General features: G+C 42.1%; 1 protein-coding gene across 8 annotated transcripts in view; it reads right to left on the reverse strand.

Moving 5' to 3' along the window:
• Positions 1-1060: 1060 nt before the first annotated feature.
• The window catches only part of Tmem245 (transmembrane protein 245), a 71453-nt gene continuing 54919 nt past the window's right edge, over positions 1061-17594 (reverse strand). For 2 of the 8 annotated variants that reach the window (NM_001369261.1, NM_001369260.1), the window contains 4 exons: positions 15858-15958; positions 13593-13767; positions 11076-11270; positions 1072-5350 (listed from right to left, as the gene is read on the reverse strand). In NM_001369261.1, the coding sequence (NP_001356190.1) occupies positions 5305-5350; positions 11076-11270; positions 13593-13767; positions 15858-15958 (517 nt within the window). In that variant the 3' untranslated portion in view covers positions 1072-5304. Of the gene's footprint in view, positions 5351-11075; positions 11271-13592; positions 13768-15857; positions 15959-17594 lie in introns of all 8 variants that reach the window. The other 6 variants (XR_001784143.2, XR_003954942.1, XM_011250037.3 and 3 more) reach the window with 5 other exon arrangements.

Consider the following 17594-nt stretch of genomic DNA (forward strand, 5'->3'; position numbering starts at 1 on the left):
GAATCACAACAGCCCTGCCCTAAAATAGCTGGCTGACAAGCCTGTATGGGTAGAGCAGTGGCCCTTAACTGGGGAAAACCTGCAGGCAGTGAGCAGCTAGTACAAGAGCAGGTGGAGGCTTACCATACAGGAGAGTCTAACAATCCATGGAATTCGCCTGTGTTTGTTACAAAAAAGAAAAAAAATAAAACAAACAAAAACAAAAATGAAATCAGGAAAATAGAGGATGTTATCAGATTTAAGAATGCTGAACTGAGTAATTCAACCCCTGGGACGTTTACAGCCGGGAATTCCTTTACCTTCTTCATGACCTAGGTCATAGCCTATGACATTGATTGACTTAAAAGAGTGTTTTCACAATCCTTCTGCATGAGCATGATAAGAAAGGGTTTGCTTTCTTAGCATCTACTGATCATAATAGTGGTCCAATAAATGCTCCCAAGTGGAATGTTAAATAGTCCAACTTTATGTCAGTATTTTGAGCAACAACAGCTAGAAATAACTTGTAGGCAATTCCCTCAATCTATTATTTATCATTACATGGATGATGTGCTGTTGGCTAATTCTGACAAAGATACTTTAGAGAAAACGTTTTTAAAAAACACAAAGAATTCTGCCATGCTGGGAATTACAGATCACTCCTGTAAAATACAGAGAGTAGATTTGGTTAACTATTTGGGTTATAAAATATTAACCATAAAAGGTACAGATCTGTAGAGATCAGTTGCAAACTCTTTTTTTTTTTTTTTTTTTTAAAGATTTATTTTATTAATATATGTAAGTACACTGTAGCTGTCCTCAGACACTCCAGAAGAGGGAGTCAGATCTTGTTGCGGATGGTTGTGAGCCACCATGTGGTTGCTGGGATCTGAACTCTGGACCTTCGGAAGAGCAGTCGGGTGCTCTTACCCACTGAGCCATCTCACCAGCCCCCAGTTGCAAACTCTTAATGCTTTTCAAAAATTAATGGGAAATATTAATTGGCTATGGCCTACAACCAGATTAACTCGTCAAGTAACTTATTTCAACCATTACAAGTAAATTCAGACTTAAAACAGTATAGAATGGTTAACAGTGGAAGTAAAGAGTTTACTCACAGCAAGATGCATATGTGGATCACACAGAGCCTAAGCTTGATTGTATTTTCATTTTTTTGCCATCAACTCATTCTCTTACGTGGCTCATTATACAAAGGGAAGATAGAATTATAGATAGATTTTCTTAATACACAAAGTAAAAAGTTAAAAACTTACATATATAGAAAAGGTTTCTGATTTAATTATAAAAGGTAGAATAAGACTATATGAATTATCAGTAACAGACACAGCCAAAATTGTGGTGCCTTTTACTAATGCTGAGATTATGTCACTATGTGTAATCAATGAAGATTTGCAAAGCATGTAACAACTATTTGGGAGAAATTAACAAATATCTCCAAAGCAAGCATCTTCAATTTACAAAAAGAACTAATTGGATTCTCCCAAGTATTGTAAAGGGAAGGCCAGTTCCTGAGGCGCCTACATTCTATCCTGATGCAAGTAAGTTGAGAATGGAAGGCTGTAAGTCGGACAAAATAAGCAAAGTGACCCAAAGCCCACGAAATTCCGTTCAAAAGTCAGAGCTGTATGCAACCCTAGTGCTAGATTTCTCTGAATCTCTTAACAATTACTGACTCTCAGTATGCAGAAAGAGTTGTTCTGTATATAGAAACTGCTGAATTTGTTCCGGATGGCTCAGAATTAATCTTATTTGTGCAACCGCAACTGGCAATCAGAAATAGACACTTTCCATTGTATTTTTGAATATGAGACTCATATTCAGTCTCATACAGGTTGAGCAGTCTATTGGCACAAGGAAATGAAGAAATTGACCAATTATCAATGGGAAATGTATTAGAAGCCTCAAAATTTCATGAAAAAAACCCACCATGTTAACAATCAAAGTTTAAATTTTTTTTCTATGATTTGGCAACAAGCCGAGGAGATAAAAAAATGCCTTACTTATTCTCTGTATAACCAAACTTCATTACCTGCCGAGTAGTCCTAGGAGTGCTAAAGGAAATGAAATCTGGCAGACAGATGATGTGTTCCATTTTGCAGAATTTCTAACACTACAGTTTGCACACCATACACGATTCATATTCAGTCCCAATGTGCAACTGCTTTGAGTTCCGAAAAGCTGGTTCTGTAATTGCACATTTATTGGAAATAACAGAAGTTTGGAGGACACCTGCACAAATTAATACTGATAATGCCCTCTCACATGTCTTCAGTGAGATGAAGCAATTCTTTGAATATTATAATATAAAGCATATTACAGATATATCACACAATCCTACAAGACAAGCAGTTGTAGAAAGATCTAGTTGCATTTTTAAAGAAATGCTAATAAAACAAAAAGGAAGAGTAAAGACCCTGTAAAGACAGACTAACTAGTGCTCTGTTAGCTTTAAATTTTCTTATATGAAAAACCCCAGTTATGTTTTGTGATTATGCTTTAGTTTTAACCCCAGGCGTGGGATATGGGGCTGCTTCAGATTGTCCACAGCAGCTGACTATGACTCGTCTCATGGTGGGCAGGGGCACGATTCTGCCAGCTGAAGGTCGTTTACCTTTGGAATCCGAGGGTCTGCTGAGAGCCCTGAGGGGGGTGGAGGCTGCTGCTGATTCCTGCTGCTGCGTGTGTGTTGCTGGTTTGCTGGTCTGCTGGTTGGAGAAGTCCTGACAATGAAGACTGGACTTTCCTCTAGGAAATTTGACATCCCTAATCACAAGGAAGTAGTCCAAAGAGATCTATGCCCCCTTTCCCTCTAACCTTTCCTCACTGACCTAGTGTTGGGGGTTACAAGGGATCGGGGTGGAGAAGAGAGGCAGGTAAAAGAACCCAATAAAGTAGCCAAAAAGTCTACCTATACATGCACATGAACACACACACACATCACAAACCAAAAAACAGCAACAACAACAACAACAACAACAAAAAAAACCCAAAAAACCAAACCAGCCACCAGCCATATATATTCTCTTCTTCCCAGGTCAAATTCTACGCAAACTCTTCAAGGTAAGTTATGTTAGGGACTAAAAGACTCTTACCACCTCATGTTATCTATTCTCTCTCTGTCCTAGGAAAATTCCGTAAAACCTCTTCCCTGTGCCTGACACATGCTAGGATGTTTTTCCAACTGGCAGCCTTCCTGGATTCACTGTAGCAATGGGGTAGTTTGAGTTTTTGGGGGACTTCTGCTCTTAAAATTTCAGGACAGACTTATACCATTACCACTAATTTAGGAAGCTCTAAACTTAGAGCTCAGAGTTCCCCTAGAAATTCACATTCAAATTGAGAACTATCCTACCAACAACTATGAATCAGCTCAAACTTAGTTTTTTGCAAATTTGCTTTTACATGGCTAAAAGCACACTGGAGCAACATAATTTGTAGATGTATACAAACTCACTGTGTATATTTGCTGCTTATGAGCATGTGCTAATTATAAACTTATCACAATATAGTTTAAAAACAAAAACTTGGTTTCTCTCCTCAACCATTTTAATGCAAGAATTTTAGATTTAGTATGATTTACATGATCTGGCTGGCATTTAAGGTGAGAGAAGCCATCGTGGGAGTCATCGCCCACAGCCACCTGTGGTCCTTGGCATGGTGCCTAGAATTTACTAATGCTCAAGAAAAGTATTAATGAGCAAATGACCAACTTATTAAAGAACAGAGTAAGTGGTTTAGTGGTCAGATCTAACAGATGATGGATTAACAGGTCATAATGTTGAAGGATTCATGATACAACCAGGAAACCAGCATGAGCCATACTATACATAGCAAGTCAGATGGCACTGCAGTATGTGTGGGGTTTATTTATTTATTTATTTATTTATTTATTTTGGTTTTCTGAGACAGGGTTTCTCTGTGTAGCCCTGGCTGTCCTGGAACTCACTCTGCAGACCAGACTGGCCTCAAACTCAGAAATCCGCCTGCCTCTGCCTCCCAAGTGCTGGGATTAAAGGCGTGTGCCACCACCGCCCAGCATGTGTGGGTTTTATTAATCAATCAAGTTATAAAGTTAGTAAGAAGTTTTAAGAAAAATTTTAGTCTTAAGTGCTTTCAAAAAACAAATCAAAACCCCTTCTGCTGCCCAGGACAGCTGGAACAACAGCTGGAACAACAGCTGGAAAGGGCTCAACACTAGGAGCTGGGCTCAAGTGACGCCATGTCCTGCGTCATGAAGCAGGACAACTCTTTCACATGTATCGAATAAATGAGAACCTCTGCTAACAGGACTGGGAAACTGCCAAAGCCATAAGAAATGCATTCTGCAGATGTAACATCAGAAGGAGGAGATAAGTTTCAACACTTGGTGGCTTTGCACTGCTGCTGTCCTGAAGCTTAGCCCCGCAACCCCCGCCGCCAGGGTGACACTCCCCAGAGTACAAAGCTCCGAGAGCTGATGTGAAATGTGTGTAAAGTAATGTGCACAAAGGCTGTGTAAAGTATAAAACACTATGCCGGTTGTGTCATATCTGAGATACGTGCAAAGTTATAGTCCAACTCAGCAAGCATTCGTCTAGACTCCCGAGTACAAGGCACGGTGCTAAGTGGAAGAAGAAATTCTGCTGCTAAGCAACTAACTGAGGGCACACATGACAAAGCCAGGGACCACTGCACCTCAGTCTGTGCTTGTAAAGCAGGTAAGAGAGGAAGGCTGACGGCAGGGATCTGTCACATCGTTACTATTCATAGCAGCTCAGTTGGCATCTTTTCAGTGTGGTCAGAAGAGTTATAGAAATCTGGCAACCTGGCTGAGAGGAAGAGCTGCACTCCTCCTGCATCCTCTCTCCTCTCAGCACAGGGAGCCATCTTTACCCTTTTCTGCTTACTGAACCATACTCCACAGGGAAAACCTTCTCGCTGACAAGGGCTAAACTCCTACAGCAGAAGGAGCATTACACTGGGTATACACTTAATAGTAGGTCATCCAGAATCCTTAAAATAACTTATAAATAAACACTGCAGCAGATAATCAAAGAGGGCAATTTCAAGCCTTGGTACCAGTGCATGAACTGCGACTTTCAAGCCGTCTTAGCATGAGCTGTGAGCAGACACAGTTCTCAACTCTCAAGCTGTGTTTTAAAATGCGAAGCGGCCGAGAGCAAGTTCTCTCTCGCTTGGTGTTCTGCTTCTGCTTCTTTTCTGGGTACCCCTGCCTGCCAGACACGGCTGACAGAGCAGAGGCCAACGCTCGCAGGACTCACTGTCAAAGTGAGACTCCCCAGAAGTCACTGCAGGGAAGCCAGGTCAATCTACTGAAGATTTCAGATCTTCAGAGATGTCACGGAAAGTCCTAAAAAAAAAGGAAGAGAGAATGGTTGGCTTTGCTTTGGAAAGGAGTGGGGAGTGGGGTTAGCAAAACTACCAGGAGGGAGGGGCAAGCCCAGAACCAGTTACCATACAACACTGTATTCTTTCATAACCTTTAAGAGGGTAGAAGAGATTATAGTCCCTATTTTTAGCATTTTCACAAGACTGTTTCAAAATCTCTTAGTTAGCCCTCATTGTGTATAAACAGGAGCCCGATTTGGGGCTGAGTCCATTATCTCTTATCTGAGACCTCCCCAGACTTGAAGCACAATTTGCCATGTGACTGGATTTTGGCTAACGAGATATTACAGAAGTGTTGTGTAACTTAGGGACAGTTTCTTGGCTCTTGGAACTTCTAACTAGCTGGAAAACAGATACGATGTTAAAGAGAGTAAGTCTTGCTGATCAGACTAATTGCTGATATAGTCCTGTTTTGAAGGAGGGACCCTGGTGCTACAAAGAACCCAAGGCCTGCAGGGTGGAGTGCCAGACGGGTAAAGGAAGGTGTTCCCATCACCTGACTTGTCTCACATAAGATAAGGTAAGTGATACCTAGTGCCGACTGGTATTTGGACTAGATAGAAAGGTCTGATGCATCTACAATGCATCTACCTTAGGACCATGGTAGCTAAACAGCCTTTGATATAGCTGACAGGCCTGTCATAGTGTCACCTGGTAAAGTAAAGATGCTCACAGACAGCCATGGCGCCAGGGTCAGAGGTTACCAATGAACATGTGCTCCAGTATCTGATACCTTAGAACGCCACAAGTCATGGTTGGTATAGCATTCTGATGGTAAGAGGCTAGGCTCGGGCATTTGACTAACACTCTAGACCTGGAATGTCCCCTGGACTTCTTTTTAAACAAGTAAAAAAACAAACTATTCTCTTCTGGTTGTTTTGAGTTCAGCTGATATATAGGGTTTTTATTATTAACATTACTACTATCATTTAATCAAACATATCAGAAGCAAAAAATATATATTTGGACAGTTTATTAGGACCCATTTAGAGAGAAAGCATACGTTTTAACATAATCATCTGGTAGAAATACAAAAGACAAACTTGAGAACACTAGCATTTTTCAAAAATCAAAAGTATTGAGATTTATTTAATGTGTTTGAGAGTTTGCCTGCATGAGTGTCTGGTGCCTAAAGAGTACCCAATGCCCTAGGAACTAGGTTTACAGATGGCTGTAGGCCACCACATGAACCTAAACCAGCGTCCTCTGCAAGAGCAACAACTAGGCTTAACTACTACTAAGCCATCTCTCCAGGTCCTCGAGAGCAACGTTCAATTTACATTTAGTCTGTAACCATATAAACACAGCATGTTATATCAGTGTTCCTTCTTATATCATTTTCTTCCAAGTTGAATAAAATTAATTTTGTTTTATAGCATCAGTTACCATTAAATGCTCAACATTCTCTCTTCTTCTTTTTTTTTTTTTTTCTTTTGGAGACAGGGTTTCTCTGTGTAGCCCTGGCTATCCTGGAACTCACTGTGTAGACCAGGCTGGCCTCAAACTCAGAAATCCGCCTGCCTCTGCCTCCCGAGTGCTGGGATTAAAGGCGTGTGCTACCACGCCCGGCCCTCAACATTTTCCCTAGAAACAGCTAAAAGACAGAGGCTGCTGTGGGAAAGCCCAGGGAGCAGTGTAAACAACACTCACAGCACAAAGGCTTTTTGCTTAACAGCTTGTAAGGCAACTCTATCATGAAAAGCAATTCCAACATCCTGCCACCTCCTCTTCGACTCCATTTGTCTTGAGCATTTTCAGTCCCCACACACAGGATTAGAGAAAGCAGAAATAAATGGAAGCCTACCCTTATAATAAACAAAGTCCTTCAAGGTCAAGAGGAACCCGGGCAAATGTTACAGAAAAGATATGGCACTCACATATACCCAAAGTCCTTCCCCCCAGGCCCTCAGAATAAGAGGACTAGTAAGGCTCTACTTTCAAAAGCAGATATGGAGGGACAAGGCTTTGAAAGAGTTTTTTTTATCACCTGACTACACATGCTGACAGACCTGAACAATGAAACACAAGGTTCCTTAAATACTTGTGCTATCTTTTGAAAAAAATTAAATTAAAAAAATGAAGATATATATCCATCTATGTGTCTATTATTTCTCAACAGTGACACTGTCCCCATTTCTGAGCACTGTGCTTGGCAGAGCCCCAGCCTCTATCCCCTATAGTTCTAACAAGGCATCTAGCCATGGCCAAATGTGGGTGCATGCATGCATGGGAGCTGGGGGCAAAAGACTTCCTCTGCAACTCTGTCAGAACCAACACTGCAAGTATCTATCTATGTAACTACTTCTCAAGAGTGTTGTCTTAGCTTGTGTTTTTGCATTTGAAGACAGGCAAGTTGGCTAGAAGCTTTCTCCAACAAATAAGAATCTAGATAGTGCTCAATTTTGATAAGCCTTGGAAATGCTTTTACAACTAATAACCTATAAACATTTCTTAACATCCTATAAGATTAATTTATCCTTTTACATCATTAAAAATTTCAAAGAAATCTCTAATTTATAAATAAAATGTCTGTCGGCCTGAAAGACAAAGAAGTATAAAATAAGATTAACATTATGGTTAGCCTGATGAATTCAGTGCTGCCTCCCGGCCAAGAAAACCTGGATGAGCTTTCCCAAGGAAAGAAAGCTAAAGTGAAACAAGCTTAGAAAGCAGTTAGCCAACAGTGGCCAGACAACAGTAGGGGGTGACAGACAGGTGGCACGCATACTACAGCAGCCCCAAGGGAAGTGCCAGCTCAGACCCTTGTGGTGAGGGTAAAGGGCAAGGAGAGATTCAAGGACTGGATAAGGGACAGGACAGCGACTGAGTTAGGACACACACTCAGGGTTGGTGTGTTCAGGGAGACAGAGCATCAATTAAAACAGATCAGCTTGCAAGCCTGGAACTATATATACATAGAGCAACTTAATATTTCTAAACTATGTCACCTAAGCATCCTGGAAAATACTAATAGGTTCAGAACAGTAATGCACACCAGCGAAGCCAGGCCTGGTACATGCCTTTTACTCCCAGGACTCTGGAGGGTCAAACAAGTGAACTTCAGTGAGTTCCAGGCGAGTCGGGCTACAGAGGGAGACCGTGTCTCAAAAAAACCAGAACAGATAAAGATAACACATGATGTTTTTATCATGGGATTCAGCACATGGTAAGTCTCAGCAAATGTTAGAAGTGTTGTTTGTGTTACTTCTTAAACAGTGGCAGATAAAACGCACATTTCCTTTAGGCCCAGAATGCCTCAACTGGGGGTTGGTGGGGTGAATCCAACGGGCAACCACTCAGACTTAGCCACCTCTGAAAAGCAAGAACTCCAAGCCATTATTAGGAGGAGACTAAAACAACCTAATTAATTCACTGAGCTAAATACCCAAAAGGTTCAGAAGCAGGTTAGACTGTGTGCTGCCTATGAGAGTGGAGGGTGGGACTGAGCAGTGACCTGCTGCTCCTCTGCTAAGAAAGCACCACGGCCCCCTCGACCACCCCGGCCAACCTCCACCCAACCAAGCAGCTGATCCTTCTTCCTTCTTTCCGACTCCTAGCTTTCCTCTGGAGAAGGGAATGAGTTTTGGACTAGGAACAACAGGCAGAGATGTGAGTGTGGCTGTGTACTAGCACAGGGTACTACACCTACAGCAGAGCTCTGAATCTTCAACTCATTGCCCCCTCCCTGCTCCTGGCTGCAGCTGGGCTTGCAACCTCCAGCTAAGAGATCTGAAGACCTTTCTGTGAGGAATTATCAGTGCACAAGAGACCAAAAGTCACAGCCATTAAGGGCTGCACAGGGTAGTGGACTTGTCAGATTAAATTAAAGCCACAAATGTAATAGCCCACCTACAACTTCAGTGTCTTATTTTTAACATGAGCTGAAAACCAAAGCCCTTCACTGATATCACTGCTGCTGGGTAAAGGCAAAGCCCTGTTTTTCACAATGAGCTTGGCAAAAACTGCCCACACGCATGAATGACTGATGGAATTATGCTGGGTATCTAACAGCCCTCACATCTCCTTTCCCAGCATCCTGACCTGATGATGCAGCTTCCTACTCTTGTCTTCTCTTGTCTGTATATACTGGTTTCTCTTGCTTCATCTTTCAGTGAATCTTGGTTTATATACTAAAAATCATTAGAAGACACACACACACACACACACCCATACAATAAAACATTAGGAAACTCTGTCATTCTCTCTAGTAGCTTGAAGAAACTATCCTTTCACTGTGCAGGTTTCCAAGCTCCTGCTATGAAGAGGAAAAGCAAACAGAATGGAAGTAATACACACCGTACTCAGGAAGCTAAAGAGTGGACTGTGAATTCAGCTGTCCTGGGCTCCACAGGAAGACGGCCTCAAGACAGGGAAGAAGGGAGGGGAGGGAATGATCTAGTCCTAGTGTTAACAGCCCAGGTTGGCGGTGAAGCCTTGGTCAGTCACCTACATCCCGCTGTTCTAGTCTTCCTGAGAAAACGGACTTTTCTTAGCCATCACTAAATGGGTGTGTCGGGATGCAGAGCTCTGGTTCTTGCATTTGGAGGCACAGGAAGGTGGATCTCCAAAATCCAAGCCAGCAAGGGCTACACAATGACACACTGAGATCCGGTCTCAATAAAAATATGAACAAACAAAATATAAAGGTATGAGCACCAATGGGCTTCTGAGCAACTGACTAACTCAGAAGCTACTCTGATCAATTCAAAAGACATGATATTTAAAACAAAGTGAGCTGCACTACACTTTAAAATTCTACCTAGAAGGATAGAAGTGTGGAAGGGGAAACTGAGTTTGAGATATAATACATGAGATAGATAGACAAGAGATAATAGAGAGGCAGACAGAGAGACAGACAGACAGAAGTATAGAAGTGTAAAGGGACTGTCAGACCAACTTCTCAGTGACTCAAAGTACACAAGAATATATAATGACACAGCAGAACTCAGTGCTTCCCCACTGGTGACAAGCTGGACAACATAATACAGTCTCTAGAAGGTTAAACCTATTTATTCTGTTTATCTTGTTTCTAGGCTGTATGTACATCTGCATGACTTACACAGAAACCCCATTTTGTAAGGTTTTATTGTTTGATTCTGGGATAGTCTCTGCTGCCCAAGCTGTTGATTCTCTCGACGCTCTGCCTTCCACGTGCTGGGGTTAGGCATGAGACAACACACTTACCTTACTTTGCAAGTTTTTGACATTAAATCTGATACACAGAAAACATTCCACTTCTAGGCATTCAAGCAAGTAAAATATAATTCACAACCACTATGATGTGCATACCAGATGACAGAATCTTGTCTTTTAATAGCCATAAAATAGCATCTACCTGATGCCTTTTAATACTGCACTGAAAAATGAGGCTGGTACACTGAGACAATGAAAAGATTGAGTGAAGAAACAAGCAATGATATGGTCAGGCAGAAACACTGACCAAGCAAAGCCTGCCTCAGGAGGGCAGTACATTTTAGACCATGTTTAAAGCTATTCTGAAGTGACTGCAGTCAGGATATCAATAGGCAGATGGAGAGAAGAAGCCTTGAGGACTGGTGGAAATAACCTGCATGGAAAGGAGTGCTGGAGACGTTGACCCTGATAAGCCCCAGATGTAGCCATTCGTTGAAAACACACACAGCGCAGCCTGTCTCTGCGCATGCTCACTGTGATACTGCTGAACTCACCGCTGAGTCTGAGCAGGCCAAGGGGTCTGATTTGGTGTGGGCATCGAGTTCGTAGGACTCACTAGCATGGCACTGTAGATATTGGAAGCAACAACAAGTATGCAGAGAAGGATAGGCCCAATGATTGCTCCTTCTAGGCCCAGGTAGTAGGCTCCACCAGCCACTGCTAAGCCGGTCAGGTAGGGGTGGCCTCCTCTGGAACAAAAAGCATACCAGTCCAACATATGATTTCCAATGAATACCAGCTTTGGAGAAGTCCCAAATACTTTCTAACACAATGCGGTATCTCTGATATTACTCCACTACTAGCTTTCTTTAGATTACATCAATGTAGAATTAAGAACATATAATAATATTGAGAAACAAAGATTTTCTCCCATATGTACCAACAGTGACCTCTGCCTCTTTTTGCAGGACTAGCCACTAAAAGAATAAAAGCATGCTGCTATCAGGTAGTCTGAACCCATCCCACACGGCTTCCTGAAGATTATTGCTGCCTCAAGACTGGTTACCTAAGATACCTGCTAGGTTTACTTCCTTTAAGGATAATAGTGAGTGCAATTTAGCAGGTATAGTTTCTTTAATAAAACAACAATTACAGTTTTATAAAATAGTAACAGCAATACTCCTTTTGTTCAGTTTTGACCTTTGGCAACCTTCTAAAATGTAACTACTACAGGTGTAATAACAGGTTATATATGGAAGACATCTGTCAATAAAGCACAAGACTTTTATTTTACAAGAGTCATGCTGTCGCACAGGCTATGACGGCAATGCTGACACAACCAGGAGGGAGGGAGACAGATATAGCAACACAGTACAGATAAGTCCTGACCACTGACGCAAGAGGGACAAAGAAACAGTCACGGTCTGTGTGTTTCTAGTTTTTAAATAACACTGATGAGTGGAAAGTTTTCATCAAGGTAAATAATTAGATACACAAAAAGGATTTTGGAATACATAGCAGTTTACAAACACACAGCAGTGAACCAGCCTTCAGGAAATAAAAACATAATATTCACAATTTAGTTCTCTTCTTCCAAAAAGACTTATAGCAGTGAAGTACCAGAAATTCTTAAGGCTTAAAGTGGTGCAAGGAGAACTTTTAAATAAAAGCTTAATTAAAAATATATTTATGTGGGGCAGTGGTGGTGCATGCCTTTAATCCCAGCACTTGGGAGGCAGCAGCAGGCAAATTGCTGAGTTCGAGGCCAGCCTGGTCTACAGAGTAGCCCAGGGTGGACAGCCAGAGCTACACAGAGAAACCCTGTCTCGACAAAAAAAAAAAAAGCCCCCCCCCCGCAAATATATACGTGTGTGTATGTATGTACGTATGTGTGTGTGTGTATATATATATATATGTATATATACACATATACATATATATATGTGTGTGTGTGTACATCACACTTTTCATTTTTAATAACTGATCAAATAAAGTATTATGAGAAAAATCACATAAGTCTTGAATTATAACTATAACCCTTAATATAAAAAAATTTACAGCGAGTTTAAATACACAGAGCACTAAGTATGAATCATATACTGTTTAAACCTCAGTTGTTAAACGATCAGTTGATCACAGAACCAGTTCTGTGGCTGACTGTTCTGAGGCAGGGTCTCCCTGGTACCCTACCTGGCCTGCAGCTTGCCATGGAAAGTAGATGGCTTTGAACTAGGTTAGTCCCCTGCCTATGCCTGCCCAAGTGCCGGGATTACAGTATTCACCACTAAGACAGGCTTTGGGTTTTGGGGTGGTTTTTCTGGTGCGGAGGGGCTTTTTATAAGTTTGATTTTTGTGTATGTGCATATGTGTTTGTATGACTTAATACCAGAAGAGGATCTTGGATTCCCTGGAACTACCGTTACAGACAGTTGTGAGCTGCCCAATGGAGGTGTTGGGAACCACACTTGAGTTTTTTGAAAGAACACATTCTTAACCACAGAGATGGTTCTCCAGTTCCGTGCTCTGTGTCTGACAATGAGACAGGATATTGCTATGTAGTTCAAGTGGGCCTCCAATGGCAATCTTTTTTTTTTTTAAGATTTATTTATTTATTTTATTTATGTAAGTATACTGGAGCTGTCTTCAGACACACCAGAAGTGGGCATCAGATCCTATTACTACTGATGGTTGTGAGCCATCAAGTGGTTGCTGGGATTTGAACTCAGGACCTACGGAAGAGCATTCGGTGCTCCCACTGAGCCATCTCTCCAGCCCCCTCCACTAACTCTTTATTGTACTTAAAATATTTTATATATGCTTAGTAATACTTTTTTTCCTAGGCTAAATGCCACAAAACTCAAAACAGAATTATGCATAATTTTGGTCTTAATTTTGGATTTTATACTTACATAATAACGATCAGAAATTTACCACAACAATGTAATTCAACATTGTTGAATTTCACTGTGAAAGGATCACAAAAGGCTACCCAACTGATTGCCACTACTCCATCCCCAACCCTTCCCCAAACCAAACACCCTAAGACTGAGCAAGAACTGGAGAACACTTACCCTGATATATCAGAGTAGATTGCAGTGTCTACGAAGTATGTTGGCAAGAGATGAAAGACCAGGAGCAAGATGGCTTTACATCCTAGCCCTTGTGTCAGCCACAGGTCTAGAACGGCAGGTACTGCTGCCCAATATGTCCCCAGAAATGGCACAGCTCCAAGGATTGCTGCCAAAGCTAATAGAGGAGTAAAAGAGAAGCAATCAAAGCCCGGGCAACAGTTACAAAGTAGCAGGGCCCAAGCACGACCCCCACCCACTGCAGCTGGAGAGATGGCTCTGGTGGGAGGGCACTGGTTTGAATCCTGGCACCCACATGCCACTCACAGTCACGTGTAACTCCAGTCCCCAGGATCTGACATACTCTTCAAGTCTCTGCAGGTACTGCTCACATGTGGTGCTAATACATACAAGCATGCACCCAACACCCACACACATAAAATGAAAAATAATCTTCTTAAAAGTCTACCCAAATAAGTAAGTGAACACAGGCTTCTGTTTTAGAGGACTGGTAGAGCCTGTTTGAGCTTTTTAGTTAAATAACAGCTCACTATCTTAAAAGTTGTTACTAAAACTTTTCTATTGTGTCCAGCTTATGTGTTTGTATTCTTTTTTTTTCTTTTAAATATTTATTTATTTATTTAGTGCATTGTTGTTGTGTATGTGTAAGAGTGTCAGAGCCACTGAAACTGGAGTTATAGATAGTTGTGAGCTGCTATGAGTGTTGGGACTTGAACACCCAGGTCCTTTCAAAGAGCAGCCATTGCTCTTATATGCTGAGCCATCTCTCCAGTCCCTAGTTTATGTTAGATTTTAAGTGTTAAATCCTATTACCCTTTGGGTAATAAAATCCAGTCCCAGAAATATAAGTATAGAATATTCACCAAAATGTCCTACTCACAAGTCAATCTTCATCTTGGGTTGAATTTTTTTCTAATTGGATATTTTATTTATTTACATTTCAAATGTTATCCCATTTCCCACTCTCCCCTCCAGAAACTCCCATCCCATCCTCCCTACCCCTGCTTCTATGAGGGTGTCCACCCACTCTGGTTCTCCCCTTGGGTTGAATTTTTTTTTTGGGAGGGGTGTTTTGTTTTGCTTTGTTTGGCTTTTCCGAGACAGGGTTTCGCTGTGTAACCCTGGCTGTCCTGGAACTCACTCTGTAGACCAGGCTGGCCTTGAACTCAGAAATCTGCCTGCCTCTGCCTCCCAAGTGTTGGGATCAAAGGTGTGTGCTACCACTGCCTGGCTTTTTGGTTTTTTTGTTTTGGGGGGGGGAGAGGGGTTGAATTCTTATTCTTTCCTTGCCACTAAAAAATTAAGCATACTAGATATAAACAAATAAAAATCCTGTAAGTAGAAAGACTTCAAATTCACCTGTCCCAAAGCAGTCCAAGCTCTCTCTCCTTTCGCTCCCTTCAGACTAAGAGCCACCCAGCAGTGGATTCTTGTTCTGGTCTAACCGTTAACCATCTGGGTGACCTTGAAAAACTGACTTTCATCTATACATGCCTTTCCTGCCTGCCTTAACATGATTATACAATAGCTTTGTGTGGTCTCAGGGTACAAGACAATCAGAGGGTGAACTACTTACAGGGTACAAGATAGTCAGAGGGTGGGCTACTTACAGGGTACAGTGACAGTCAGAGGGTGGGCTACTTACAGGGTACAGTGACAGTCAGAGGGTGGGCTACTTACTACAGCTGAGTGGGAAAAAGGAAGCTTGAATGTGGAACATAAGGAAGGAAGGAGAATGGAAGCTGACAGCAGAGAGTGTGGAAGGAGGGGGATATTTAGAGAAACAGTGACAAAAAAATTAAAAAGTGGACAGACAGAGGTTCTGAAGCGACAAGGAAAAACTGCAAGCTTGTCACCAGCCTGTGTGCTGCTTGTAGGAGGGAGGTGCTGTGTCTCAGAGGAGGATCACAAAAGGCACAAGTGCTTAATTAAACCCGCTCAGACTCACTCATCCTGCCCCTGGGATGGCATCCCTCATGGGACAAAGCTATCAAACTGCTCACTCCTTGCCAATTAGTTCAATTAATCTGAGTACCAACTATGCCCAATGTTATATAAGTATTAGACATTTACTCATTCAACAACACCTGCAAATGACTAGGTTATGGGTGTAGTTCCGGATACTGAGGCTACAGCAAAATACAAGCACATTGCTGATCCAGAGACCTTATTCTAAGGAAGAAGGCAGCTCTAACGCAAGGTCTAACTTTCCTTAAATAGCCAGGAAGTTCTGTATATGGTTGTTACCTGATGGTATGAAGACAATATTGATGCCAAATATAGTGTGAGTCAGCCAGGTGTACAGTCCATAGAAGCCAGCCATTTTGAGGGAAGCATCGAACACCCCTCTAGAAAACCCAGACAGAAAAGAAAAGGTAAACAATCCTAGCATCATAACATGCTCAGAAAACTCATCACCTCCGGGTTTCCAGTCATTGTATTCCAAGTCTGGCAACAGGTCTCATTTGTCTGAGAATGCTACTTACGTTATTAAAATACTAAAGCCCATAGATATCTAAGCTGCAAACTACACTTCTCTCTGATGAGACAAAAACTCAAAACATCCTAAAGAAGCGTATCATTGAACTTCCCCACCGATTTTCTCTCTTTGAGTGGGGGCTGGGGTGGGAGAGAATCATACTCAGGGCCTTGTGTGTTATGCAAGCACTTAACTGAGCTAAGGCCAACTTTCCACTTCTAAAGTAGGTATTTCCTGGGTAAGAATCATATTCTCTACGTCTAAAGAAAGAATTAAGTTCTAAGAAACCCAGCCTGCATCCAGTCTACATGTAAAAAGAACAAGTGAGGTGCGGAGTATAGCTCAGTGGTAGAGCAATGTTTAGTAGCACACGCCAAGTCCTGGGTTCAAGCCCCAGCACAGAGGAAAAGAGGAATAAGAGGGGAACGGGGGAGAGAATGCAGGAAAGGAAACAGAAGGGAAAGGGATGGGCCAGAGAAGAGTGAGGAATAATCTAACTTATAGTCTGTCAATTTTTCCTTTTAACAAGATTTTCATACATTTCTTTATGCAACCAAAACTACAAAGTAACTTTTGGTATCATGGTATCAAATAATGCAAGTCATCTGGGGAGATGATTGGTTATTAACTGCAGAGTAAAAGCAGGCAGGAAAATACAAGGAGCAAAAACAGGCTATATCTTGTTCTGTATGACACTTTTCTGTTGAAAGGGATTGAGGCAGCAAGGCAGCCCTGTGCAGAATAGGCCCCAAATAACCCCAGGAACCACAGAAACACAGAGGCCAGGGCTATGTAGGGGCAGACAGTCACAAGAAGGTGAAGCTGTCACTGAAAAAGAGGACCATGGCAGCAAAGTGACACAGTACATGAAGCACACACGGGCTTTCTGCAAAGATTCCCAGGAGGGAAGCTCCTAGAGCACAAGTGAGATCTGTGGTCCAGTGACGGTCATGCAACAGTACTCTGGCACATGCTATCAATGAATACTTCTCCATCTGCAAAACCTTTGCCAACTTTACCAACGGTGTCACTCAAGAATGCGTCATGTGACTCGCTCAACATGGACCCAGATTTAAATACATCAAAAAGACAGAAAGGAGAGGAGATAGCCAATAGGAAACAAAGGAATTGAAAAGTCTAAGGAAAAGAAATGATAGGGAAACATAGATAAGCAGAGAGAGAGAATGGCTGGCCTGGAAAAGACAAGAGGCGAGGCTTAGTAGGCTTAAGGGGCAGTAGTCCAATTAGAGGAGGGGACAGGATACCCTCCAAGGGCAAGCATGGAAAGGAAGGGGAAGGTGACTGTTCTCGGAGACCTGAGGACACCGCCACATCAGCCAAGGAGAGGCCATGGAATCCCTTCTACATTAGAGAAAATCAGAGTGCAGCCTCCTCAGAGACCACTGGAAAGGGAAGCTGGGGAGGGAGGAAGAGTAACCACATGAACTACTAGGGTGAGGAATTTGTCTAGTGTGGAAAGGTGGCTTTCGTTAGCCTCACCTCAT

Source organism: Mus musculus, chromosome 4 (assembly GCF_000001635.26).
Source record: "Mus musculus strain C57BL/6J chromosome 4, GRCm38.p6 C57BL/6J".
NCBI lineage: Eukaryota > Metazoa > Chordata > Mammalia > Rodentia > Muridae > Mus > Mus musculus.